Below are 27,607 nucleotides of genomic sequence, written 5' to 3'. Positions count from 1 at the left end.
AGCCACTAAAATTCTTAGGATGGTTTCAGTTTTCCTGATTAGACCCTGACCAAAACAAATATATTGAATATAATTCATAAAATGAAGGAAGTGATTGAATGTATAGATATGCATATTTGCTGGTAAATGACCTAGCAGCCATGCTCAGATGTAGGTCCAGCTTATTTATACAGGCATATCCCACTTCATTGTGCTTCACAGATAGTGTGCTTTTTACAAATTGAAGGTTTGTGGCAACTCTCCTCAAGCAAATTTATTAGCGTTATGGGGACGCCTTGTGTCTCTGTGTCACATTTTGATAATTCTCACAATATTTCAAACTTATTCATTATTATACCTGTTATGATGATCTGTGATCAATGATCTTTGATATTACTATTGTAATTGTTTGGGGATGCCACAAACCATGCCCATGAAAGACTGCTAACATAACTGATAAATGTTGTGTGTACTCTGATTGCTCCACCCATTGGCTGTTTCCTGTCTTTCTCTCTCCCCAGGCTGCCCTAATTCCCGAGACACAGCAATGTTGGAATTCGGCAGTTAGTAACCCTATAATGGCCTCTAAGTGTCCGAGTGAAAGGAAGAGTGGCCTATCTCTCTCTTTAAATCAAAAGCTAGATATGATTAAGCATAGTGATGAAGGCATGTCAAAAGTGCAGATAAGCCAAAAGCTAGTCCTCCTGCACAGTTATCCGAATTGTGATTGTAAAGGAAAAGTTCTTGAAGGGAATTAAAAGTACTACTCCAGTGAACACACAAATGATAAGAAAGCAAAAGAGACTCATTGCTGAGTCAGAAAGTTTGAGTGGTCTGGATAGATCAAACCAGTTGCAACATTCCCTTAAGCCAAAGCCTGGTCCAGAGCAAGGTCCTAACTCTTTTTAAATATAGGAGGGCTGAAAGAGATGAAGAAGCTACAGAAAAAAATTTGACGCTAGCAGAGGTTGGTTCATGAGGTTTAAGGAAAGACGCCATCTCCATTACCTAAAAGTGTAAGGTGAAACAGCAAGTGCTGATGGAGAAGCTGCAGCAAGGTATCTAGAAAATCTAGCTAAGATTATTGGTGAAGGTGATTACACTAAACAATAGATTTTCAGTGTAGATGAAGCAGCCTTATATGAAATAAGATGCCCTTTGGGACTTTCATAGCTAGAGAGGAGAAGTCAATGCCTGGCTTCAAAGCTTAAAAGGGCAGGCTGACTCTTTTGTTAGGGGCTAATGCAGCTGGTGACTTTAAGTGGAACAATGCTAATTTATCATTCTGAAAGTCCTAGGACTCTTAAGAAATATACTGTGTCTGCTGGGCACGGTGGCTCAAGCCTGTAATCCCAGCACTTTGGGAGGCCGAAACGGGTGGATCACGAGGTCAGGAGATTGAGACCATCCTGGCTAACACGATGAAACCCCATCTCTACTAAAAAATACAAAAAACTAGCCGGGCGTGGTGGCGGACGCCTGTAGTCCCAGCTACTCAAGAGGCTGAGGCAGGAGAATGGTGTAAACCCGGAGGCAGAGCTTGCAGTGAGCTGAGATCCGGCCACTGCACTCCAGCCTGGGCGACAGAGCGAGACTCTGTCTCAAAAAAGAAAAAAAAAAGAAATATACCGTGTCTACTCTGACTATGCTTTATAAAAGGAGCAACAGAGCCTGGATGACAAACAGATGTTATCTGTTTACAGATATCATCTGTCTACAGCCTGGTTTACAGAATATTTTAAACCCACTGTTGAGACCTATTATTTACAAAAAAATTCTTTCAAATCATTACTGCTCACTGACAATGCACATGGCTACCTAAGAGCTCTGATGAAGATGTACAAGGAGGTTTTTTCTTAATGCCTTCTAACACAAGATTCATTCTGCAATCCATGCATCCCCATCAGGGACTAATTTTGACTTTCAAGTATTTTATTTAAGAAATACATTTCTTAAGGCTATAGCTGCCATAGATATTGAGTTCTCTGATATATTTGGGTAAAATACATTGAAAACTTTCTGGAAAGGATGTACCATTCTAGATGCCATTGAGAACATTTGTGATTCATGGAAGTGGGTTAACACAGGAGTTTGGAAGAAGTTGATTCCAACCCTCACAGATGACTTTGAGGGAATCACCACTTCAGTGACATGGTAAAAATAGCAAGAGGCATAGAATTAGAAGTGGAGCCCAAAGATGTGACAGAATTGCTGCAATCTCATGATAACACTTAAACTGATGAGGAATTGCTTTTTTGGATGAGCAAAGAAAATGGTTTCTTGAGATGGAATCTAGTCCTGGTGAAGATGTTGTGAACATTGTTGAAATGACAACAAAAGATTTAGAATATTCCATATACTTAGTTGATAAATCAGCAGCAGGAACTAAGAGGATTGGCTCTAATTTTAATGAAGTTCTAATGTGTGTAAACTATTAGCAAACAGCATTGCATGCTACAGAAACAAATATTTTGTGAAAGGAAGAGTCAATGTGGCAACCTTCATTGTTGTCTTATTTTAAGAAATTGCCACAGCCACCGCCACCTTCAGTAACCACCACACTGAAAAGTCAGTACCCATCTACATTGAGGCAAGCCCCTTCACCAGCAAAAAGATCACCACTCACTAAAATCTCAAATGACCGTTAGCACTTTTTTTTAGCAATAAAGTATTTTTAAATTAAGATATATACGCTGTTTTCTTTAGACTTACTGTTATTGCACACTGAATAGACTCCAACATAGTATAAACATAACTTTATGCAATGGAAAATCAAAAAATTTCTATGTCTCACTTTTTTTGCAGTATTGGCTTTATTGCAGTGGTCTGGAATAAAGCCCACAGTATCTCTAAAGCCCTTCAAGTTCAAAGACAAGTGAATTTACCAATTGTGTTGATTTCTTTTGATGGTTATATTTAGTTGAGTATAATGCTTTCATTTAATAAAAAAATTAAAATAAAAAAGACTAAACTTTTGGGCTTCTGGAAATAATTAACCCAAGGATTGAGCACTTTCAGACAGGAACTAATTCTGTCTGATATTACCAGGAGGATTAAGGTAAAAACATGGTAGGTTTAAGTGATTAGCCTGTGGATATGCACAGAAAACAGTGGAGTTTCTGATGTAATTGAAAAATTACTTAGAGACTAGCAATTGACGGACAGGTTTTTTATTCACACAATATTTATAATCCCATTATTACACAGGAATTTTTGATAGATCAGCATATTATATATAGCTAGATATCTGTGTATGTATGTATATATATGAATGTATGTGTATATATATGAATGTATGCATTAAGATACGTATACAGTATATAGAGTGATGGTCTCTACTTCTAAGACTTCTGTGAAATGAAAAATGGAGCAATATGATAACAGGCATTTTCTTTTTAAAACCTAGTGGAAAACTGAGATTTCAGAGATTTATCTTGTATGGTGAGGTGCTTATAGGGCAGTGTTTTGAAATAATTGGGCCGGACGCGGTGGCTCAAGCCTGTAATCCCAGCACTTTGGGAGGCCGAGACGGGCGGATCACGAGGTCAGGAGATCGAGACCATCCTGGCTAACATGGTGAAACTCCGTCTCTACTAAAAAATACAAAAAACTAGCCGGGCGAGGTGGCAGGCGCCTGTAGTCCCAGCTATTCGGGAGGCTGAGGCAGGAGAATGGCGTAAACCCGGGAGGCGGAGCTTGCAGTGAGCCGATATCTGGCCACTGCACTCCAGCCTGGGCGACAGAGCAAGACTCCGTCTCAAAAAAAAAAAAAAAAAAAAAAAAAGAAATAATTGAAAACTTTTTTTTTTTTTTGAGATGGAGTCTCAGTCTGTCGCCCAGGCTGGAGTGCAGTGGTATGGTCTTGGCTCACTGCAAGCTCTGCCTCCCGGATTCATGCCATTCTCCTGCCTTAGCCTCCTGAGTAGCTAGGACTACAGGCACCCGCCACCACACCTGGCTAATTTTTTTGTATTTTTAGTAGAGACGGAGTTTCACTGTGTTAACCAGGATGGTCTTAATGTCCTGACCTCGTGATCCACCCACCTCCGCCTCCCAAAGTGCTGGAATTACAGGTGTGAGCCACGACGCCCGGGGGAAAACTTTTTTTAAATTATTAACAAGGCACTTCCCTTTGAGAAGTGAGGTTTGCGATTCTCCCCCTACATAAATTCATTTCTTTGAGTGGCTACCATATGCAAGGTTCTAAGCTAAGCCCTCTTCATAATAGCTAACATTTGTGTAATGTTTCGCTGTTTACATACAACTTTAAATTTTGTTATCTCCTGCTCACCTATAACTGACAGCTCTTATTTGTCTTTATTGATATTACACTTAGTTACTGATTGGCTTGTATACATTATTTAAGGGTAAAGATTCTTGAAAAGGTTACATTTGTATAACTCTCTATAATTGATGTCATGTCTCAATTTTTCTTCCCTTTTCTTTTCCTTCAAACTTATTTGATATTATGGCAACTAAAATGGACATTCATCAGTAAAATGTTGTTAAGATAATAAAGTTAATTTTGCTTCATGGACTAGCATTCTAGGTGGGATCAAGGATAAAATAAGTGATATGTTGCTTCTTGCTCCCCATTGTCAAATCATCGGGAACCTCAAAAACTATTGTTAAACTGTCTCAGTTAAAAATGCCAGTTTGGGGATTTGGAGGGGGATAATTAGACACCAAATAGTTCTACCAGAGATAATACTTTTCAGTAGCAGAGTGAATATAGTATAGATATTAATTTTATTAGACTTCACAATCTGCCATATGTTACTGGGACGCACCATAGTAATTTGAGTATTTGAAACATTATTTTTCATGTTCAGCTTTATAGAGACAGCTTCTCTAGAGTTTGTTTATTGTAACCTCAGGGATTGATTTAATGGAAATTACTCCCTTAAATATCTTTATTTCATGGTTCTGAAATTTCCATGATATTCATTCTTGAAACTTTTTGTTGAATAAGAATCCTGTTTTTTTTTTATTATACTTTAAGTTCTAGGGTACATGTGCATAGCGTGCAGGTTTGTTACATATGTATACTTGTGCCATGTTGGTGTGCTGCACCCATCAACTCGTCAGCACCCATCAATTCGTCATTTACATCAGGTATAACTCCCAATGCAATGCCTCCCCCCTCCCCCCTCCCCATGATAGGCCCCAATGTGTGATGTTCCCCTTCCCGAGTCCAAGTGATGTCATTGTTCAGTTCCCACCTATGAGTGAGAACATGCGGTGTTTGGTTTTCTCTTCTTGTGATAGTTTGCTAAGAATGATGGTTTCCAGCTGCATCCATGTCCCTACAAAGGACGCAAACTCATCCTTTTTGATGGCTGCATAATATTCCATGGTGTATATGTGCCACATTTTCTTAATCCAGTCTGTCACAGATGGACATTTGGGTTGATTCCAAGTCTTTGCTATTGTGAGTAGTGCCGCAATAAACATACGTGTGCATGTGTCTTTATAGCAGCATGAGTTATAATCCTTTGGGTACATACCCAGTAGTGGGATGGCTGGGTCATATGGTACATCTAGTTCTAGATCCTTGAGGAATCGCCATACTGTTTTCCACAATGGTTGAACTAGTTTACAATCCCACCAACAGTGTAAAAGTGTTCCTATTTCTCCACATCCTCTCCAGCACCTGTTGTTTCCTGACTTTTTAATGATTACCATTCTAACTGGTGTGACATGGTATCTCATTGTGGTTTTGATTTGCATTTGTCTGATGGCCAGTGATGATGAGCATTTTTTCATGTGTCTGTTGGCTGTATGAATGTCTTCTTTTGAGAAGTGTCTGTTCATATCCTTTCCCCACTTTTTGATGGGGTTGTTTGTTTTTTTCCTGTAAATTTGTTTGAGTTCTTTGTAGATTCTGGATATTAGCCCTTTATAAGATGAGTAGATTGCAAAAATATTCTCCCATTCTGTAGGTTGCCTGTTCACTCTGATGGTAGTTTCTTTTGCTGAGCAGAAGCTCTTTAGTTTAATTAGATCCCATTTGTCAGTTTTGACTTTTGCTGCTGTTGCTTTTGGTGTTTTAGACATGAAGTCCTTGCCCATGCCTATGTCCTGAATGGTATTACCTAGGTTTTCTTCTAGAGTTTTTATGGTATTAGGTCTAACATTTAAGTCTCTAATCCATCTTGAATTAATTTTCGTATAAGGAGTAAGGAAAGGATCCAGTTTCAGCCTTCTACTTATGGCTAGCCAATTTTCCCAGCACCATTTATTAAATAGGGAATCCTTTCCCCATTTCTTGTTTCTCTCAGGTTTGTCAAAGATCAGATGGCTGTAGATGTGTGGTATTATTTCTGAGGACTCTGTTCTGTTCCATTGGTCTATATCTCTGTTTTGGTACCAGTACCATGCTGTTTTGGTTACTGTAGCCTTGTAGTATAGTTTGAAGTCAGGTAGCGTGACGCCTCAAGCTTTGTTCTTATGACTTAGGATTGTCTTGGCAATGCGGGCTCTTTTTGGTTCCATATGAACTTTAAAGCCGTTTTTTCCAATTCTGTGAAGAAAGTCATTGGTAGCTTGATGGGGATGGCATTGAATCTATAAATAACCTTGGGCAGTATGGCCATTTTCACAATATTGATTCTTCCTATCCATGAGCATGGTATGTTCTTCCATTTGTTAGTGTCCTCTTTTATTTCACTGAGCAGTGGTTTGTAGTTCTCCTTGAAGAGGTCCTTCACATCCCTTGTAAGTTGGATTCCTAGGTATTTGATTCTCTTTGAAGCAATTGTGAATGGAAGTTCATTCCTGATTTGCTCTCTGTTTGTCTGTTACTGGTGTATAAGAATGCTTGTGATTTTTGCACATTAATTTTGTATCCTGAGACTTTGCTGAAGTTGCTTATCAGCTTAAGGAGATTTTGGGCTGAGACAATGGGATTTTCTAAATATACAATCATGTCATCTGCAAACAGGGACAATTTGACTTCTTCTTTTCCTAACTGGATACCCTTGATTTCTTTCTCTTGCCTGATTGCCCTCGCCAGAACTTCCAACACTATGTTGAACAGGAGTGGTGAGAGAGGGCATCCCTGTCTTGTGCCAGTTTTCAAAGGGAATTTTTCCAGTTTTTGCCCATTCAGTATGATATTGGCTGTGGGTTTTTTCATAAATAGCTCTTATTATTTTGAAGTACGTTCCATCAATACCGAATTTATTGAGCGTTTTTAGCATGAAGGGCTGTTGAATTTTGTCAAAAGCCTTTTCTGCATCTATCGAGATAATCATGTGGTTCTTGTCTTTGGTTCTATTTATATGCTGGATTACGTTTATTGATTTGTGAATGTTGAACCAGCCTTGCATCCCAGGGATGAAGCCCACTTGATCATGGTGGATAAGCTTTTTGATGTGCTGCTGAATCCGATTTGCCAGTATTTTATTGAGGATTTTTGCATCGATGTTCATCAGGGATATTGGTCTAAAATTGTCTTTTTTTTGTTGTGTCTCTGCCAGGCTTTGGTATCAGGATGATGTTGGCCTCATAAAATGAGTTAGGGAGGATTCCCTCTTTTTCTATTGATTGGAATAGTTTCAGAAGGAATGGTACCAGCTCCTCCTTTGTACCTCTGGTAGAATTCAGCTGTGAATCCATCTGGTCCTTGACTTTTTTTGGTTGGTAGGCTATTAATTATTGCCTCAATTTCAGAGCCTGCTATTGGTTTATTCAGGGATTCAACTTCTTCCTGGTTTAGTCCTGGAAGAGTGTAAGTGTCCAGGAAATTATCCATTTCTTCTAGATTTTCTAGTTTATTTGCGTAGAGGTGTTTATAGTATTCTCTGATGGTAGTTTGTATTTCTGTGGGGTCGGTGGTGATATCCCCTTTATCATTTTTTATTGCGTCTCTTTGATTCTTCTCTCTTTTCTTCTTTATTAGTCTTGCTAGTGGTCTGTCAATTTTGTTGATTTTTTCAAAAAACCAACTCCTGGATGCATTGATTTTTTGGAGGGTTTTTTGTGTCTCTATCTCCTTCAGTTCTGCTCTGATCTTAGTTATTTCTTGCCTTCTGCTAGCTTTTGAATGTGTTTGCTCTTGCTTCTCCAGTTCTTTTAATTGTGATGTTAGAGTGTCAATTTTAGATCTTTCCAGCTTTCTCTTGTGGGCATTTAGTGCTATATATTTCCCTCTACACACTGCTTTAAATGTGTCCCAGAGATTCTGGTATGTTGTATCTTTGTTCTCATTGGTTTCAAAGAACATCTTTATTTCTGCCTTCATTTCGTTATGGACCCAGTAGTCATTCAGGAGCAGGTTGTTCAGTTTCCATGTAGTTGAGCAGTTTTGATTTTCTTAGTCCTGAGTTCTAGTTTGATTGCACTGTGGTCTGAGAGACAGTTTGTTATAATTTCTGTTCTTTGACATTTGCTAAGGAGTGCTTTACTTCCAATTATGTGGTCAATTTTGGAATAAGTGTGATGTGGTGCTGAGAAGAATGTATATTCTGTTGATTTGGGGTGGAGAGTTCTGTAGATGTCTATTAGGTCCGCTTGGTGCAGAGATGTGTTCAATTCCTGGATATCCTTGTTAACTTTCTGTCTCGTTGATCTGTCTAATGTTGACAGTGGAGTGTTGAAGTCTCCCATTATTATTGTATGGGAGTCTAAGTCTCTTTGTAAGTCTCTAAGTACTTGCTTTATGAATTTGGGTGCTCCTGTATTAGGTGCATATATATTTAGGATAGTTAGCTCTTCCTGTTGAATTGATCCCTTTACCATTATGTAATGGCCTTCTTTGTCTCTTTTGATCTTTGATGGTTTAAAGTCTATTTTATCAGAGACTAGGATTGCAACCCCTGCTTTTTTTGTTCTCCATTTGCTTGTAGATCTTCCTCCATCCCTTTATTTTGAGCCTATGTATGTCTCTGCATGTGAGATGGGTCTCCTGAATACAGCAGACTGATGGGTCTTGACTCTTTATCCAGTTTGCCAGTCTGTGTCTTTTAATTGGAGCATTTAGTCCATTTACATTTAAGGTTAATATTGTTATGTGTGAACTTGATCCTGCCGTTATGATATTAACTGGTTATTTTGCTCGTTAGTTGATGCAGTTTCTTCCTAGCCTCGATGGTCTTTACATTTTGGCATGTTTTTGCAATGGCTGGTACCGGTTGTTCCTTTCCATGTTTAGGGCTTCCTTCAGGGTCTCTTGTAAGGCAGGCCTGGTGGTGACAAAATCTCTAAGCATTTGCTTATCTGTAAAGGATTTTATTTCTCCTTCACTTATGAAACTTAGTTTGGCTGGATATGAAATTCTGGGTTGAAAATTCTTTTCTTTAAGAATGTTGAATATTGGCCCCCACTCTCTTCTGGCTTGTAGAGTTTCTGCCGAGAGGTCTGCTGTTAGTCTGATGGGCTTCCTTTGTGGGTCACCCGACCTTTCTCTCTGGCTGCCCTTAAGATTTTTTCCTTCATTTCAACTTTGGTGAATCTGGCAATTTTGTGTCTTGGAGTTGCTCTTCTCGAGGAGTATCTTTGTGGCGTTCTCTGTATTTCCTGAATTTGAATGTTGGCCTGCCCTACTAGGTTGGGGAAGTTCTCCTGGATGATATCCTGAAGAGTGTTTTCCAACTTGGTTCCATTTTCCCCCTCACTTTCAGGCACCCCAATCAGACGTAGATTTGGTCTTTTTACATAATCCCATACTTCTTGCAGGCTTTGTTCATTTTTCCTTCTTTTTTCTTTTGGTTTCTCTTCTCGCTTCATTTCATTCATTTGATCCTCAATCGCTGATATTCTTTCTTCCAGTTGATCGAGTCGGTTACTGAAGCTTGTGGCTTTGTCACGTATTTCTCGTGTCATGGTTTTCATCTCTGTCATTTCGTTTATGACCTTCTCTGCATTAATTATTCTAGCTATCAATTCTTCCACTCTTTTTTCAAGATTTTTAGTTTCTTTGCGCTGGGTACGTAATTCCTCCTTTAGCTCTGAGAAGTTTGATGGACTGAAGCCTTCTTCTCTCATTTCATCAAAGTCATTCTCTGACCAGCTTTGATCTGTTGCTGGCGATGAGCTGCGCTCCTTTGCAGGGGGAGATGCGCTCTTAATTCTTGAATTTCCGGCTTTTCTGCCCTGCTTCTTCCCCATCTTCGTGGTTTTATCTGCCTCTGGTCTTTGATGATGGTGACGTACTGATGGGGTTTTGGTATAGGTGTTCTTCCTGTTTGATAGTTTTCCTTCTAATAGTCAGGATCCTCAGCTGTAGGTCTGTTGGAGATTGCTTGAGGTCCACACCAGACCCTGTTTGCCTGGATATCAGCAGCAGAGGTTGCAGAAGATAGAATATTGCTGAACAGCGAGTGTACCTGTCTGATTCTCACTTTGGAAGCTTCCTCTCAGGGGTGTACTCCACCTGTGAGGTGTGGGGTGTCAGACTGCCCTTAGTGGGGGATGTCTCCCAGTTAGGCTACTCAGGAGTCAGGGACCCACTTGAGCAGGCAGTCTGTCCGTTCTCAGATCTCAGCCTCCGTGTTGGGAGATCCACTGCCCTCTTCAAAGCTGTCAGACAGAGTCCTTCGCATCTGCACAGGACTCTGCTGCTTCCCCTTTTGTTGTTTATCTGTGCCCTGTCTCCAGAGGTGGAATCTACAGAGGCAGGCAGGTTTCCTTGAGCTGCTGTGAGCTCCACCCAGTTCGAGCTTCCCAGCGGCTTTGTTTACCTACTTAAGCCTCAGCAATGGCGGGTGCCCCTCCCCCAGCCTCTCTGCTGCCATTTCAGTTAGATCGCAGACTGCTGTGCTAGCAATGAGGGAGGCTCTGTGGCCGTGGGACCCTCCCGGCCAGGTGTGGGTATAATCTGCTGGTGTGCCTCTTTGCTTAAAGCGCGGTATTGTGGTGGGAATTACCCGATTTTCCAGGTGTTGTGTGTCTCAGTTCCCCTGGCTAGGAAAAGGGATTCCCTTCCCCCTTGTGCTTCCCAGGTGAGGCAATGCCTCGCCCTGCTTCAGCTCTCGCTGGTCAGGCTGCAGCAGCTGACCGGCACTAATTGTCTGGCACTCCCCAGTGAGATGACCCCAGTACCTCAGTTGAAAATGCAGAAATCACCGGTCTTCTGTGTCGCTCGTGCTGGGAGTTGGAGACTGGAGCTGTTCCTATTCGGCCATCTTGCTCTGCCCCCCAAGAATCCTATTTTTAAGGAAATGTGCTCTGCAATTATTTCTAGAGGCCCACATTTTAATGTCCAATCTTAGTTTACACTATAGTTTACAAGTTTCCTTCATAGTTCTAAAAAAAGTTAAATAAATAACCAAATATATCTTCTTTTTCTGAATATCTTTAAAATGTATTTTTTCATTTACAAAGTTAATAGATAATTATTACAAATTTTTAAACTATAGGAATGTAGGAAGTAAAAAGTGAGCTTCTCATAATCTCAACACACAAAGATGACTTCCCTTGACAGTTCCTATCTTTTCATATTTTTCAGTATGCATAGTTCTGTGTGTACACACATCGTATTTGTATTAGTGTTTGTAATCATACTTTACATAGTGTTCTGTAATCAAATGTTCTCAGCCGGTTTTCATGAAGTTTTCTTTTACATTAAATAGAGATATTCCATGATTTTAAAAATGTTTGGCTGGGCGTGGTGGCTCACACCTGTAATCCCAGCACTTTGGGAAGCCGAGTTGGGCAGATCACAAGGTCAGGAGTTCGAGACCAGCCTGGCCAATGTGGTGCAACCCCTCTCTACTAAAACTACAAAAATTAGCTAGGTGTGGTGGTGGGCGCCTGTAGTCCTAGCTACACAGGAGGCTGAGGCAGGAGAATCGCTTGAATCCGGGAGGCAGAGGTTGCAGTGAGCCGAGAGCACACCACTGCACTCCAGCCTGGGCAACAGAGTGAGATTCCATCTCAAAACAAAGTTTGTATTTGATTATTACTTTTATGTGTTAACTTGAATAGTCCACGGGATGCCCAGATAGCTGATTAAACACTGTTTCTGAGTGTCTCTGTGAGTGGGTTTTCATTTGAACTGGTGAACTGTGTAAAGCAGGTGGCCCTCCCTAGAATGGGTAAGCATCATCTAATTCATTGAGGGCCTGAAAAAAGAACAAAAAGGTGGAGGAATGGTGAATTTGCTCTCTGCCTAACAGCTTGAGCTGAGACATCAGTCTCTTGCCCTCAGTGCTTCTGGCTTTAAGGCCACCAGACCCTGACTAGAATCTACACCACTGACTAGCTGACTCTCAGGCTTTCAAACTATACCATCAGCTTTTCTAGGTCTCCAGCTTGCAGATAGGTGAACATGGGACCTCTCCGACTTCATAATCTCAGCCAATTCCTTAACATAAATCTCACTTTATATCTATCTATTAATGTTTATCTGTCTATCTCTATATGTAGATATGAGAGATATAAGACCTATAGATATCTGTATTTACACAGAGAGAGATCCCATTAGTTTGTTTCTCTGGAGAATCCTGGCTAATACGTGCAGTACTGCCATTATTTTTTAAAGCACAATGGATTGATAACATAGACTCACTTTTGCAACTTGTTTGTCACATAAAATGTAGCATGTAAAATCTTTCTAGATGAAAACATGTGTATTTACTTTATTTTGATGTTACATAGTATTCTATTGTATTGATATACCCCAATAGAGTGAACCATCCATTCTTTTCTTGATGCATATTGAGGTCATTTTCAGTGTGCCAAATGACATCCTCTTGATTTATTTCTGTGTACTTACACAAATATATGGTAAATTTCCACATTATTGAATGTGAACAATTAGAATTTTGATAAATATCACCAAAATGCCTTTTGGAGAATGTACATAAATAACAACCTGTTATTAACTCTGGATATTATCACTTAAATATTTTAGGAAAACAGAGAGGTAACAATGAGGTAGTGGTTTTAATTTTGCATTTTCATTATTATTAGTGATTTTGAGCAGTACTGTATTTATTAACATTTTATTGTTTCTTATCTAAACTACCTGTCCTTATTCACTGCTAATCTAACTTTCAGTTATTTTCCATTTTGTTTACAGAACTCTCTTCTCCTTATGTCTAGTAAATTGTTGTTTATATATTTTCAAAATGTCTTTTAATTTTATTTATAAATCATTGAGTAAACTAATGAGTAAATGAGGGACTGATATAAAATATTAAAAACTGGTAATTAAGTAAGACATGTTAAGTTCATAATAGGCACATGTACCCAGGCTGCTCTGGGGTCATAGAATAGTGGTAGATACAGCTAAGTGGAGAGAAAAAGAAGGCCAGCTGTACCAGGTGAAACTTGAGCTGTGTTTTAAAATATGACTAGAGGCCAAGTGCAGTGGCTCACACCTATAATCCCAGCACTTTGGGAGGCCAAGGTGGGCAAATCACGAGGTCAGGAGTTCGAGACCAGGCTGGCCAACATGGTGAAACCGTGTCTCTACTAAAAATACAAAAATTAGCCAGGCATGGTGGTGTGCACCTGTAATCCCAGCTACTGAGGAGGCTGAGGCAGGAGAATCACTTGAACCCAGGAGGCGGAGGTCACAGTGAGCCAAGATCATGCCACTGTACTCTAACCTGGGCGACGCAGCGAGACTTCATCTCAATAATAATAATAAAATAAAATACGACTAGAAATTGTTACGTCAAAGAAGATGAAGAAGTTGTTCTGGGAAGAGGATGCAGCAATCCAGGTGGAAGACAGCAAGGTCTTTTCTGGAAATTACAAATTGTTCACTTTGCCTAGAGGAAAAGTTACTGTACAGAGAGCTACGACACAGAGAGCTATGAGATGGGGTTACAGAGAGGGAGGGGGCCATTGTGAATGGCTTGGTATGTTAAGATAAGGCATTTGAGCTTTACCCTGAAAATTTGGGGAGTCATCGATGTGTCTAGATTTGAATTTCAAGACAACTAGTCTAACACAAATATAAAAATAGTTCAGAAGGAGTCAGTCGGGATGCAGGAAGACCAGGTTGTGTTGAGGCAGACATTACGTTTTTCATTGTTATAATCATCAGGGGTCAACATAAAATATTTTAAAATGTCTCTGGAATTGGAATTTAGCAGTAGCTGTGGAAGAATATATACCTGGCGAGTGGGGATGGTTGTGGTAGAGAGACTTTTCCTTTTCTTCTGTACACATTTGCGTATATTCAAGTTTTATTTTTCAATCAATCCGAGACTTTAATACTAAAGCAATATTTTTTTAAAAACTGCACCAGTAATAGATGGGAAAGATTTGACTTGGAAATTTTTGTGATAAGTACTGAGTGCTTTGACGGACCATCAAATCAGTCTGAAACCAAATGTGAATATGGCTACTAAAAGCTGGTGTAGTAATAGTTGGTTACATTATTCTAATAAACAGTGTTTATACTCTGCTTTGTAACAGTATAATTGTATCTGGAAGCAAAGTTTGTTCACTTTGGGTGTCAAAATTGAGATGATCAACTTGGACCATGTTTAGGAGAAAGAACTGTGAGAGAAATGACTTAAAATCATATTAGGTAAGGAATAATTAAAGAAAATGGTTATATATGTTTGTATGTATACATATATATCACAAATTGTCAAAGTTGTACACCTTAAACGTAGGTAATTTTATTGGTCAACTATACCTCATTAAAGCAGGGAGAAAAGGAAAATGAGGATGTTTAGAGCAGGCCAAGCAAGATATTTGATTTCAGTAAATAATAATATTTTATTAAATTCCTAATAGAAATAGAAACAAGAAATTGAAATTGCAAGAGGGCAGATTTTTATACAAAAAAGGAAGAAATCAAATGGATGTCACCTTTTAATGCCTAGAAACTGATATCCCTGATGTTTTTGTCAACTTCTCCTAAACTGGCAAAGACTGCAGTATTCATTAATTTCACTAATTGTTATGGCCAGTTGTACATGATGAATTCCATAAAGGCCAGCCATTTGTTTGCAAATTCTTTTAATAAGTTTGCATACATTTTTCTCATTAAATAAAACTAACAGGTTCATTTCGTAAGTTGATTGCATTAGATCTGTTTTCAGGTTTTTAAACTAGTACGCTAAGTGGTAGTATTAATAATATTAAATAATTCAGTTTGTCAGTGTTACCAAATCTCTTCCCAACTTAGCCATAAATACCTTCTCTCACATACTCTACATACATAAGCCTAAGTTGCCACTCTTGTCCCCATTGTCTTTACATTTGCTGAAGTTTTGTTGTACACAGCTATTGTATTAATTCTTCTCATCAACAAAGATGGAGTAGAGTCAGTCGAAAAAGAGAGCTACCCTACACAGTCTAGTTCAGGGTGAACGTCAAACATCTCAGAAGATAAAATTTTAGTTTCATCCTGTAGACTTGGGATTCTGACACTTGAGCAGGTTGTAATCACCCTGCAACCCCGCGCTAGCCTGCATTGGAATACACTGAACTATGGGATATAATCTGTTCTTCTGTCATCTTGGGCTGGTGATATGGTAAGGCCTAAGAAAGACAACACAATTTACGTTTTTCTAGTGCCTTTATATACTTCTAAAATGTCTAATGTTTTAGCTCAAGGAAAATATTGCTTACCTAACATAATTTGGGCATTGTTTTGCAAATATGGTCAAGTTCTTTGGTTGGCAAATACATGTATCAGTTCACCTCCAGAGAACAGAACCAACAGGATGTATGTATGTGTGTGTGTGTGTGTGTGTGTGTGTGTATGAGGAGATTGATCACAAGGAGTTGGCTCATGTGATTATGAAGGCTGGCAAGTCCCAAGATCTGCAGGATGAGCAGATCCATCAAGCTGATCCAGGAGAGCTGTCAGGGTCGCTTCAGTCTCGGTCCAAAGACCTGAAAACCAGGAGAGCCAATGGTATAGCTGGAGGCTGAAGACCAGCAGCATTGAGACCTAGGAAGAGCCAGTGCTTCTGATTCTGAAGGCTGGAGAAGAACCAGTGCCCCAGCTTGAGAGCAGGAGTCATTCTCTCTTCGTCAGCTTTTTTGTTCTATTCAGGCCTTCAATGGATTGGGCGAGGTCCGCCCACGTTAGGGAGGATGATCTGCTTTATTCAGTCTACAGATTTAAATGTTAATCTCATCCAAAAACACCCTCACACACACTCAAGATAATGTTTGATCAAATGTCTAGACATCCTGTGGCCCAGTTAAGTTAACGTATAAATAAAACATCACAATACGCTTAACAGACCAGGTGTTCCTATTGCTCATCAGTATTTATTGCATGTTATCTGTTTACCAATGTTTTATTTTCCCTACCCAGGAATTATTTACTTAACATCACCTCTTAGTCATTTGGAATCTACCTCACTTTCGTTGATGGTTTCTGCTCAAGACGGTGGTGGGCTCACAGCTGTCATTAATGCCGAAGTCACCATACACATTTTCCAGACAACTCTGGCACCTGCTGAATTTGAAAGGCCTAAGTACACTTTCTTAGTTTATGAAGATGTGCCTGAAGATAGTCCCATTGGAACAGTGAAAGCAAGAGAGCCCCTGAGTAAGTACTTATTTCTTATGCTGCATGGAAGTCCATTATTGGAACATTTCTTGTTTTTTCCTAGGCAGTACAATCTTGAATAATCTTTTTCTTCTTTCCATGCAAGTCAAAACAAGGGAGATAACACAGCCTGTGGCTTGCTCTTTGTTCCTCCAATATTGTTTCTGTCCATCCCACAATTTTTTTTTCTGATCACAAAAATAATAGGCATTTGTAAAAGAATGTTTAAAACAATACAGATTATAATATACAAAGTATATGTCTCCTATAACCCATTCACCAAAACACACACACATACACACTCACACACAATTTACAAGTTTTTGACAAAAATGCATCTTTCTGTATTTGTTGTTGTAGAGCTTCTTTCCCCACTTAGTATATACTGAGCAACTTTCCAGATAACTGGACGTCATTCTGTCTCCCTAAAAGACAGTTGTATAGTATTTCAACTTAGGAAGGAACAGGAGGGGACCAGGAGGAGGACAAGCTCTTTGGAGAGGTAATTCATTTCTAGGAATTTATCCTTCAGAGGTTCCTCTACAAGTGTGAAAAAGTCACACACGGCTATTTGCTCAAGTACTATTTGGACTAGCAAGATTTTTTAAATCATTCAAACTGGTAGCAAATGTAAACATAAAACATACCTAAGTTGAAATACTATACAATCTCTATGGAGAGTATTTGCCCTTCATAGGTAGATATAACAGACAAACATCAACATAAGTTTAACTTGACTTCCTCAAATATATAAAAAAGGTATCCGAATTATTTTCTGAATATCTTTCCCTTTTAACTAATGTAAGAAGGATAAAGGAAGATATGAAACCTGTGCCTTGCTCTTTGCCCTTTGGACGTTCTTTTCGTACACCAAAAAATTCTCAAAACCACGTGTCCTCTTTTCAGCAGGCTTTGGAGAGCAGAGGAAGTAAGACATTGCACAGTAGTCTCCGTAGATGGAAAATATACAATCACGCGTCCTTAACGATGGGAAATGTTTTGAGAAATGCCTCATTAGAAAATTTTGTCAGCATGCAGACGTCACAGAGTGTACTCACACAAACCTAGATGGTGTGGCCTACCAGACACCTAGGCTAAATGTTATAATCCATTGCTCCTAGGTTACAAACCTGCACAGCATATTACTGCACTTAATACTGTAGGCAGTTGCACCCCAAAGGTAAGGATTTATGTATGTGAACATAGAAAAGGTACAATAAAATACGGTGTCAGAATCTTACAGAACCATCATAATATATGTGGTCCATCATTGGAGTGTCATTAGGCAGTGGATGACTGTATTAATATTTCAATTTCTAAGTTTCCAGTGGGTCCACCCTTTTGACATACAGTGGTTGCCCCCTCTCTCTTTTTCAGACTCCTCAGAACCCATATTTTACAGGATTTCTTCTGGTGATCTCGGCGGAAAGTTCTCCATTCACCCTTGGCTGGGCACTATTCGCACCCGGAAGCCCCTGGATCACGAGACGCAGCCCGTGGTTGTGCTCACCGTGCAGGCGCAGCTCGGCAGCGCCCCAGCCTGCAGCAGCACAGAGGTCAACATAACTGTCCTGGATGTCAATGACAACCACCCAGCATTCCTCAGGACCTCGGATGAGATTAGAATATCGCAGACCACACCGCCTGGCACAGCCTTGTACCTCGCACGTGCGGAAGACAGAGACAGTGGGCGGAACGGACTCCTCCGGTACTCCATCGCCAGCCCGCAGCCGGGAGTCTTTGCCATCGACAGAGTTCTGGGGCTGCTATTCCTCAACGGCAGCCTGGGCGCGGGCGAGCACCGGGAGCTCACGCTGATTCTCAGGGCCGAGGACCAAGGCGTGCCTCCTCGGGCAGCCCTGCTGGTGCTGACAGTCGTTATCGAGAAACGCGAACACAGCCCATCCTGGACTTTCGAACATTTGGTCTATCAAGTGGAAGTCAGTGAGTCTCTCTCACCCACGACACAAATACTGCAAACACAGGCGCACCCACTTGGCCCCCAGCGTACAGCCTCGCCGCCTAGGTACTCGCTGGAACCTAGCATAGACTCTGCTGTGTTTGGAATCCGCCCTTACACGGGCTGGATTTATTTGCAGCGACAGCTTGACTATGAATCCACCCAAACATATAATTTTAGAGTGTTTGCTTGGATCCCCGAGGACGGATTGTTGCAAAATGTGAGCACTACGGTCACTGTTCATGTCCGGGATGAGAATGACAATTCCCCCACCTTCTTGCATGATGTGTTGTTTCTGAAAGTCGAAGAGAGCCCTGTTCCCCAAGGTGTAATAGGCAAAATTACAGCTATTGACATGGACTATGGAAGGAATGGACAGCTATTATATTTCCTTTTGTCTGATGGAAGATTCTTCAAGATGAATCCTAATACAGGTAGCACTTCATAGTTTCCACCTATTCCTTTAAAATGAGGATTGAGTACTATTATGCTGGTCTTTAAGTAAAAATAAAAATTAAAAATTAAATAAAATCAAGATTGAGAAAACTCAAATCGTTAGGTGTAGCATTAGTGCATACATGCAATTGAAATACAGTTTTTTAATAAATACGGTATTTGATTACTGTATTGTGAGATCTTAAAAATGGAGTAAAAATTGAACAGAGTTTCACCCATAATAATTCATACTTTCCTTGCATCACATCCACATCCTGCCAATATATGGTTCTTTTTCTGAACTAGAGGTACAGTCAGAACTGGATTGAATATATCCTTGTGTAAAGGCTAATTTTTTCAGCAACCATCCTTTTCCATTTGTAGACATTTTTAAAATGTCAAGATGTATTTTGTGAAATATAAATATCATCAATGTAAAGCTAGAAATGAATTCATTGGTTAAGATTTCAAAATCACTCTCAGAATATATATCTTTATTCTCATTCTGACAGGGGAACCAGAGGAAAATGGGGAATAATCACAGTGAAATTTTTGAAGTCTGAATTAAGAAATTAAAGATTAAAAGTCACTATATTTTAAAATTTATGTTGTGTAAGTTTACAGGGAGTTTATTTAATCCTTACAATGAAATATATTTATACTGCAAATACATAGCCAGGAAACTGAGACTCGGATAGCTCAAGTAGTACACCCAAAGTCATGCAGCTGGGAAGATGAGAGGAAGCCCCCTCTTTGTGCAGGTCCAGCAGACACCATCTATGTCATAACCTGGGCAGATGGTGCTGTGCCTTTAGTGGGACAGACTTTACATTCAGTTCTGATGAACTTCAAGCCTTTGTTCTCAAGCCTCTGTTCTGTGAATTAGGAGAAGGTGACCTTTCTCAGCAGATGGAGATTTTCACAGGGCACATGACTTGCCAAGAAGGTTGCAAGCTGCCTTTCCACTCTCATTCACTCCCTATGCTGGGACTTCTTCTGACAGGGCAAAACCATACAGGTATACAGGATTGACCCTGCTTGCACTTTACTTCCATATGGCTAGTTTTCAAGGTCTTCTATTCACTTGTTTTTTTCTTTAAAATAAGCAAACTACAGTTGATTCCCCTTGATCTTCCCTCCCCTACAAGAAGGCCAGGTGGTCCATTCCTCATTTCATTGCATGGCTTTAAGCAGGTAGCTTAAGCTCAGAGCTGTTTCCTTACCATGAATACAGGAGACAATTCCTGACGTGCCCTGTGCCATGCTTTGAGGGGGAAAGAGCTAAAGAGTATGAAGGGGCTTGGAAGAATATGTGCTTGTAAACTGTTCCTCCTCCCAAGGACAGCAGGGTGCAAGGCAGTGTGGAGGGTGACCTTCAGAGCCTAGGAGACACACCCCCTTTTCATCCAGTTCTCTGGACAGTCTTCCAAGTGACCAGGAGTTGAACCCCTGTGGAACCGTACCCTGGTGTCGCCCATCCCCCGCTGCAGCCGGAGCTGCAGTCTTTTACATCCCCGACCTCCAAGGCTGCTGCTTATCCATCAGATTTGCTTTATGAATAAAAATCTGTTTGCCATTCAGAAGTTAAGGTCTTCAGAGGAGAATTACAGTTTGGAATGTAAAAAATGCAATTGTATATATGATCTATATTAAAACCTCAGAGTAAACACTATAAATGTAGTTTATATATTAATAGTAAACAGTTATCATAAACACTGCTCACGAATTCAGCAACTTACCTAAATGAGAATTGTCATTTTTGTTCCTTGTTTCCACTTTCTTTTTATGCAATGCTATTTTATTTGTATTAAGATGAAAAAAGTTTTTAGCCATAGAAACGTTTGTCAGTAGCTGCTTCATGCTCACATTCTCACAGGTACATTTATTTTTTTCATAAATGATGAGGAAACCAATGCTTGGCAGAGCTCTCTAACAGGAGACAGGCTATTGGACCAAGTGCTTGTCTTCCCGTGGTCCCTGGCAATAGGGAGAGGCAGTTAAATGTTATGCCTGGGTCTGCATGACTGACACATGAGGAAAGTTACCAAAGGTAGTGTAGCTCTAGGCAGAAATATTTGAAATAAAGCTTCTAAAGCATTAAGAGTTTTTAGGAAGTCAGTATCCATTGCTACATGTCTATTTTGTGAGATAAAAAACAAATACCTGTGTACATAAAACACAAACCATTGCCTAAGGAATATGATTTGATTTTCAGAAAGATGTGTAGCCATTATGTTAAAGTAGTGATAACAGCTGCCATTTGTGTAATCATGTATAGCTTGCACAATACTTTTAAGTGTGTGATTACATTTCTTCCTGACAGTAGTCCCAGGCTCAGAGGGGCCATTCCATGTCTGAGGTGGGGAAACTGGGGCCCAAATCCAGAACTTGTGTCAGAGCTAACGTGCTTTCCATCATCCTGTATAGCAGCATAAGGAGGGATAAGCAGCAGTTTTAAATCTTCTCAATCATTACTAAGTTCCCACAGAGTTTTATCATTTTTATGAATTCATTTTTTATTAGTTCAAATGATTGATGGATGATAATTTGAAATACAAAGAATAACAAATTTAAAGTGACATTTTCAGGAGCAACTTGAGAAAATTTTTTCAACAGTACCATAGAGCCAAACTACTATGTAGATGGTCTTAGAAGTCGCATGCTCGCTCAAAGCTTTGTATTTGGTTTTCCTTCTGGAAATTGTTCTGGCCGCAGTGCGCCTGGTACACAGTGCCTATGTCTTGTTCTGCTCTGTGCTCCGCAGGAGAGTTGATCAATTGGGTGGCACTGGATCGTGAGCACCGGGGACACCATCAGATGACTGTGCTAGTGACAGACCGCGGCTCCCCACCACGAAATGCCACCATGGCGGTTTACGTCTCAGTTACTGACATCAATGATAACAGGCCCTTCTTCCCCCAGTGTCTGCCTGGAAAGGAGTTACACGTGAAGGTTTGTAAAGTAACCTTGCGATGAAGTTGTAATATCTTAAGTCATTTGTTTTGAGCACCATCTTGTGGTAAAACATGTGAATGTATCACATCAGTCTTGGTGTGGCAGAGCATACTTTTTTCTAGAAGACCTAGATATTGTGCACATTTTTTTAAAAAAAACTTTTGAAAAGGTAAATGAATCTATGTGCTCTTTGGCATTGTACCTCTAGTTGCTTTATATTAATAAGTGTAATGCAGCCCTTTGTATACAAACTGAATGGTGCTTCAGGATAATGCTCAGACGTGGCTTGTTTTTCCAGTAGTTTGCATGCATCTCTTTGTGCAGAGCTTCTTAAGGGCAATTGATACATGTCTCTAAGATAGTTACTTAAGGGTAGGGGAACAACGTGTAGCTCTCAAGTGGGTAGGTGGACATCCAGAGATTTTGTAACAGATGATCCTTTTGATCACATGCACAAACTTGCAATTATATTTACATTATCTCATCTTTTTCATTTCTGTCTTTTTGTATGTTTTATAATATACATAATAAATTAGAATATCCGTTCATTCACATAATTAATAAATATGTTTGGACCTACTAATAATTTTTTTAGTAGATGGGTTATAATAATGAAAAGTTTAGAAGCTACTGTTGTAGAACAATTGAATTAGACATTCAAATTGTGCTCAAGTATACATATTGAACAACTCAATGAAAGTATTGAGGAACTCACAACTTTAAACTGATCTTCTGGTTCAGCTTTAAAGAAAAATTCTAACAAAGCAAAATATTATTATATTATCATTACCCTTTTTAATCATATTATTAAAATGTCCTGTGGCTTAACTGGGCAGTTGGACTCTAAACATGTAGTTGAACTTCACATGTGCATTTCAATATTCCAGGACAGCTCCTGATAATTGATATGTCCTGTATGAGTTTTGTTTTCTGAATTAAAGGTTCATACTTATTTTAAGCATATTTTAAGCCATAGCAACCACCTTTCAAAAAATGTCCTAAGAGATGATGAATGAGAATATGCCAGAAATCTTAAAATACACCAAAAATCTAAGATTGTTTAGTAAGTTCAATTTCTTTTTCTTTTGGTCAGAATTAGTTCAGATGCCTCAGATAATTCGTTATAATTGAATAAAAGATTTAATTTGTAAGGAGGATTCTTTTCATGGACTTACACCCATATAACTTTTACATGGTATGCATTTGAATTATATGTGGATTTAAGATAGTTTAAAATGTTAAAATGTATAATGTATTCATTCATTTAAAGGTCCACTGATATTTCTTTTTAAACTTTTGCTAACTCATTTATAAGCTGTTTGTTTTAATGGCAGGTTCTGGAAGGTCAGCCAGTAAAAATGTTGGTTACAACTGTGTTTGCAAAGGATCCTGATGAAGGAAATAATGCAGAAGTTATATACTCAGTATCTTCAGGTAAAAATTACTGTTCATACAGGATTAAGAACTTTTAGGATTTCTGCTTTCATTTGTCAACTATCCCCTTCTGGGAAAACAGGTTCTATTTTGATTACTTAGAATGCTGTAGTTAATTTTGAAAATACACCAAGTTACAAACAAAATACATTTGCTATTGTCAAGAGCTACTTTCAGTTTTTGAAAAATAATTTATAAGTTTAATAAAAAATCAGAGTGGCTTTTTACATTACTAATAGAAACCATTCATCTTTAGTGAATAATTTGCAATAATGTGAAGTACAAATTTACTTTTGTTGATAGGAAAGTGCTAGGGGATAAGAATTGGTATTAAGTATGATTAAGAGTTCCAAGCATCCATGAATCTTTATGAAGACTAAATACTTGTAAGGTCGGAGTAAATCATGCCTAGAAAATGTCACATGTATATATATGTGTGTGTGTGTATGGCGAAAGTTTACTGAAGTGGGCTTACTATTATGTTTTCTGTTGGAACGTGCAGGCCTCAGATTTTTTCAAGTTATTTACTTTAGTTGGCATTGTGTTTTATATCACTTTAAAAGACATTTGGTGCTTTGTCATGTTTGATACCAACATAGGACATAGGAAAAAAGAGATAACATTGTCCTTACCCACAGATAATTTGATTATCTTCCTTGAAAACCCAAGAGATGCTATAGGCAACCCTTTGGAATTAATAAAATAGCCAATTTTCTGGGAACAATGTCAACATATGAAACTCACTGGTATTTTTAAAACTTACGAGTTTCCAAAGATCTCATTCACTATGGTGAATTCACAAAGAAAATGAAAGGGTGTAAGGGCATATCTACTGTGACGCTAATGAAGCTTAGTTTTGGGGTATTTTACTTGCATAGCCTCCCCAGGGAGAGGGGAAAGTGGAAAATTTATTTTTCTTAAGGAGGGCCTCTCAAACTATACAAACTTCAAAACAATACAAATAGGATCTCTCTCTATTAGGGGCATAGAAAAAATTCCAGTATAACTTGTACAAAACTTTCATACAGAAAAGTAAAAAATATTAATGAAGGACATAAAAGAATGAAATGAAAAGCTGTATCATGTTCTTGCTTGGGAAGACTCAATATCCTAAAGATGACAATTCTTAACAAAAATATAATTATTGATTCAGTGTGATTTCAATCAAAATTTCAATGAGGCTTTGATAGAATTTGACAAGCTGACTCTAAAAGTCGTGTGGAAGAGCAAAAGACAAGGAATAACTAAGACAATGTCCAAAGAACAAGTGGGAAGCTGGCCCTACCCATAAATTTATAAATTATGAAATTTATAAAATTTCATAATTAAGACGCTTTTGTATTGATTCACTCATTAATAAATGGACCAGTTGAAAAGAGTAGGAGTGATACTTTACACATATGGAAACCTGACATGTGAGGGGGTAGAAAATAAATGGGAAAAAGATGGACTATCAATACGTGACACTGATGTGCGTGGTCACCTACAAGGAAAAAGATCTCTACTCTCAGCATATCAAAGATGAGTCTTATTAAATGTTGAAATCTTTAACTCTTACAAAAGAAAATATGAGAGTGTTTATACATATGGCATTGGGAATAGAGAAGGTGGTTTAAATAAGAAGAAAAGCAGAAGTTCACAAAGAAGTAGATACATAAAACTACATGAAAATTGAAAACACTACAAAATATGCCATTGTTTACAATTTGATTAGTCAAGTCACAAATTGGGAAGAGATCATTACAGCCCAGTAACCAATACAAAATTAGTATTCAGAATTTATTAAGAACTCCTGCAAACCAATAAGAAAAAGACAAATAAATAATAAAACTGGACAAAGAATATTAACAGACAACTCAAAGAAAAGAAGCCTGAATAATTAAAAAGATTTTTAAAGCATGCCCAGACTCCTTGATATGACGGCTTTGAAGAACAATGAAGCAATATCTGATAAGATTGGAGATGTGCTTATGCTATACCCTTGCAGTTCTAGTTCTGTTACTCTAGAGGAACTTTATATGTGCAGAGTGAGATTGTAACAGGATGTTCATTGAAGCATTGTTTCAGTTGTTTGCGTAATATGGTATATTCACAGAATACTCTACAGCAATGAAAATAAATATAATAGAGTTTCATACATGGCAGTGTGGATAAATATTAAATCCAAAGTTAAGCAAGGAAGGCAAAAATTTTACAGAAGATAAAAAGAATTTGACGCAAACAGCAGCTTTGAATTTGTTATTGCCTTTCATTGGTAAAGTTACATATGCAGTTCTTCTCAATACCTCCGTGGTCAGGCAGCCAAATTCTTCTCTCATGTTTCTATGCCCATATAAACCATCCACATTTATTTACCTATAAATGTCTTCCCAAGTTTTCAGGACACTTGAATGGTGGATTATACAGACGTAGTGAGCCTGCAGCAGATCCACATTTGGAGACAGCCCTTTCCTCTGTTCCTGCTGTCCCCTCCAGAGACTCTCTCCCCATCCTCCCCGTCTTTTTTTGTCTTCCCTTTTGTTACTTCTCAAATTTCTCTTTTTATTGTCTTAGCTTATTTTAATCTGGTCCTTGGGAGGAAGAAAAACTGGCTTTGCAGTCTTGCATTCAAGAATCTTCCTCTGGCTATGAGGTCAGTTAGGTCAATAAAATCTTCATATCTTTTTTTCCTGCTTTATTTTGGGGTGGAGAAGACAACATAGTGTGCCTGTGAAAGACAATGATGGTGAAGAGGGAAGATACACACACACACACGGCTATAATCCTGCTATAATACCGGTATTTAAAAGCAAGCAAAGCCATGGTATATGTTATTTATGGATGTATGGACTGGAAAGATAAACCTCAACTTTAGTTATAAAAGTGACTTTCTAAAGAGGAGGGGAATGAGATTTGGAGCTGTATACAGATCCACTCCTTTTCCATTTCTTGGAAAAATTTGAAGAAATACTGAAAATTAATCAACCTGAGAAGTGATACTTTGATGTTCATGTATTTGTGAATGTTTGAAATATTCTTTTTTAAAAATTAGCTTTGAAAATGATACTTGAGGCACATCGATACAAAAATATGAAGATATACATTACATTATTCCTATCTTTATTTTTTATCTGATAGTAAAATAGAAGTGACTACAAAATATATGGTAAAATAATGAGATGAAAATCCGTATAAGGGTAATAAAGGTATGTATCATATTCATGAATGCATTCTATAGTATTTCTTTGAGAATAAAATAAATGGGTTAAAGCATAGAAATCACAACTAATAAATGTTACATAATTGCCTGCTTCCATGCTATGAATTTCTTGAAGACAGGGCTTCTTTTTTGTTTGCCCTTATATCCCTAATAACTGGTAAAGTATTTGGTCCATAGTAATGAATCAGCAACTGTTGAACTAAAGAATGGAGGGGAGCTTCTAATCAGGATTTTTCTGAGGTTTGAAATGTTTGAAATATTCAGATTTTAAATCTGTTATTTAACTCAAAACCCTGTGATACCAATTTGAATTATAAGCATCAATATGAATGTGTAGATGTGTGCCTGTGTGTTCTCTGTCCACTGAAAAGGCCTAGAAATGATGACAAACCCAGAAACAATGAGCACCCCAGTGTGCCAAATATGTTCTCCCAAAACCATTTTCCACGAAAAGGAACCAGGAGTCCTTGGAGAAACGGTGATGTCAGGTCACAGTCAGGAAATCTACAAGATAAGTCTGCACCATTTTGTCATACCAGTTACAAGGAGGCTACTAAACACTGTTAAGATCATGGAAAGAGATCCAGGAACCAACTTTAAGCAGATCCCAATGTTCAGCGGTGGGACAATATGAGCATCAATAAGGATAATAATGGGAATATATTGAAACACCACTAATATGTTTAAATCATGCTTAATGATTTCCAAAACAAAAGCAAGACAAAATGTTACTTATCATAATTGGAACATTGGTGGATGTTAGTGAGCCAACTCAGTATTTCAAAAACTGTTAAATAAAAGTTTAAGTCATCAAGCATTTATCCTGTGTTTCTTATAATGAACTCTTTCTCTGAAAGTTTCTATTTATTGAAATATCCCAGCTAATATATGAAAAAGGGATGATAAAGCAGAATGCAGTATGTATTGAGTATCCTTTGTCTAAAATGCTTGGGACCAGAGGTGTTTCAGGTTTTGGATTTTTTTTCGGTGGGTTTTTTTTTTTATTGGAATATTTGCATGTATATAATGAGATATCTTGGGGATGAGACCCAAGTCTAAACATGAAATTCATTTTTTACAGACATCTATATGCATAGCCTGAAGGTAATTTCATTCAACACTTTTTATAACTTTGTGCATGAAACAAAGTTTTGACTGTGTTTTGACTGCA

The 27,607-nt window shown here is 38.5% G+C and overlaps 1 protein-coding gene across 1 annotated transcript in view; it reads left to right on the top strand.

Moving 5' to 3' along the window:
• DCHS2 (dachsous cadherin-related 2) overlaps window positions 1–27,607 on the top strand; it is a 273,224-nt gene that overhangs the window by 136,715 nt on the left and 108,902 nt on the right. The window contains exons 4-7 of the mRNA XM_033215533.1: window positions 16,217–16,453; window positions 17,831–18,847; window positions 21,613–21,800; window positions 23,138–23,237. Coding sequence (XP_033071424.1) covers window positions 16,273–16,453; window positions 17,831–18,847; window positions 21,613–21,800; window positions 23,138–23,237 — 1,486 coding nt within the window. The 5' untranslated portion in view covers window positions 16,217–16,272. The remainder of the gene's footprint in view (window positions 1–16,216; window positions 16,454–17,830; window positions 18,848–21,612; window positions 21,801–23,137; window positions 23,238–27,607) is intronic.

This window comes from Trachypithecus francoisi, unplaced genomic scaffold (assembly GCF_009764315.1).
Source record: "Trachypithecus francoisi isolate TF-2019V2 unplaced genomic scaffold, Tfra_2.0 Lachesis_group1, whole genome shotgun sequence".
In the NCBI taxonomy this organism is placed as follows: Eukaryota; Metazoa; Chordata; class Mammalia; order Primates; family Cercopithecidae; genus Trachypithecus; species Trachypithecus francoisi.
This window is presented reverse-complemented; position numbering and strand designations above follow the sequence as displayed.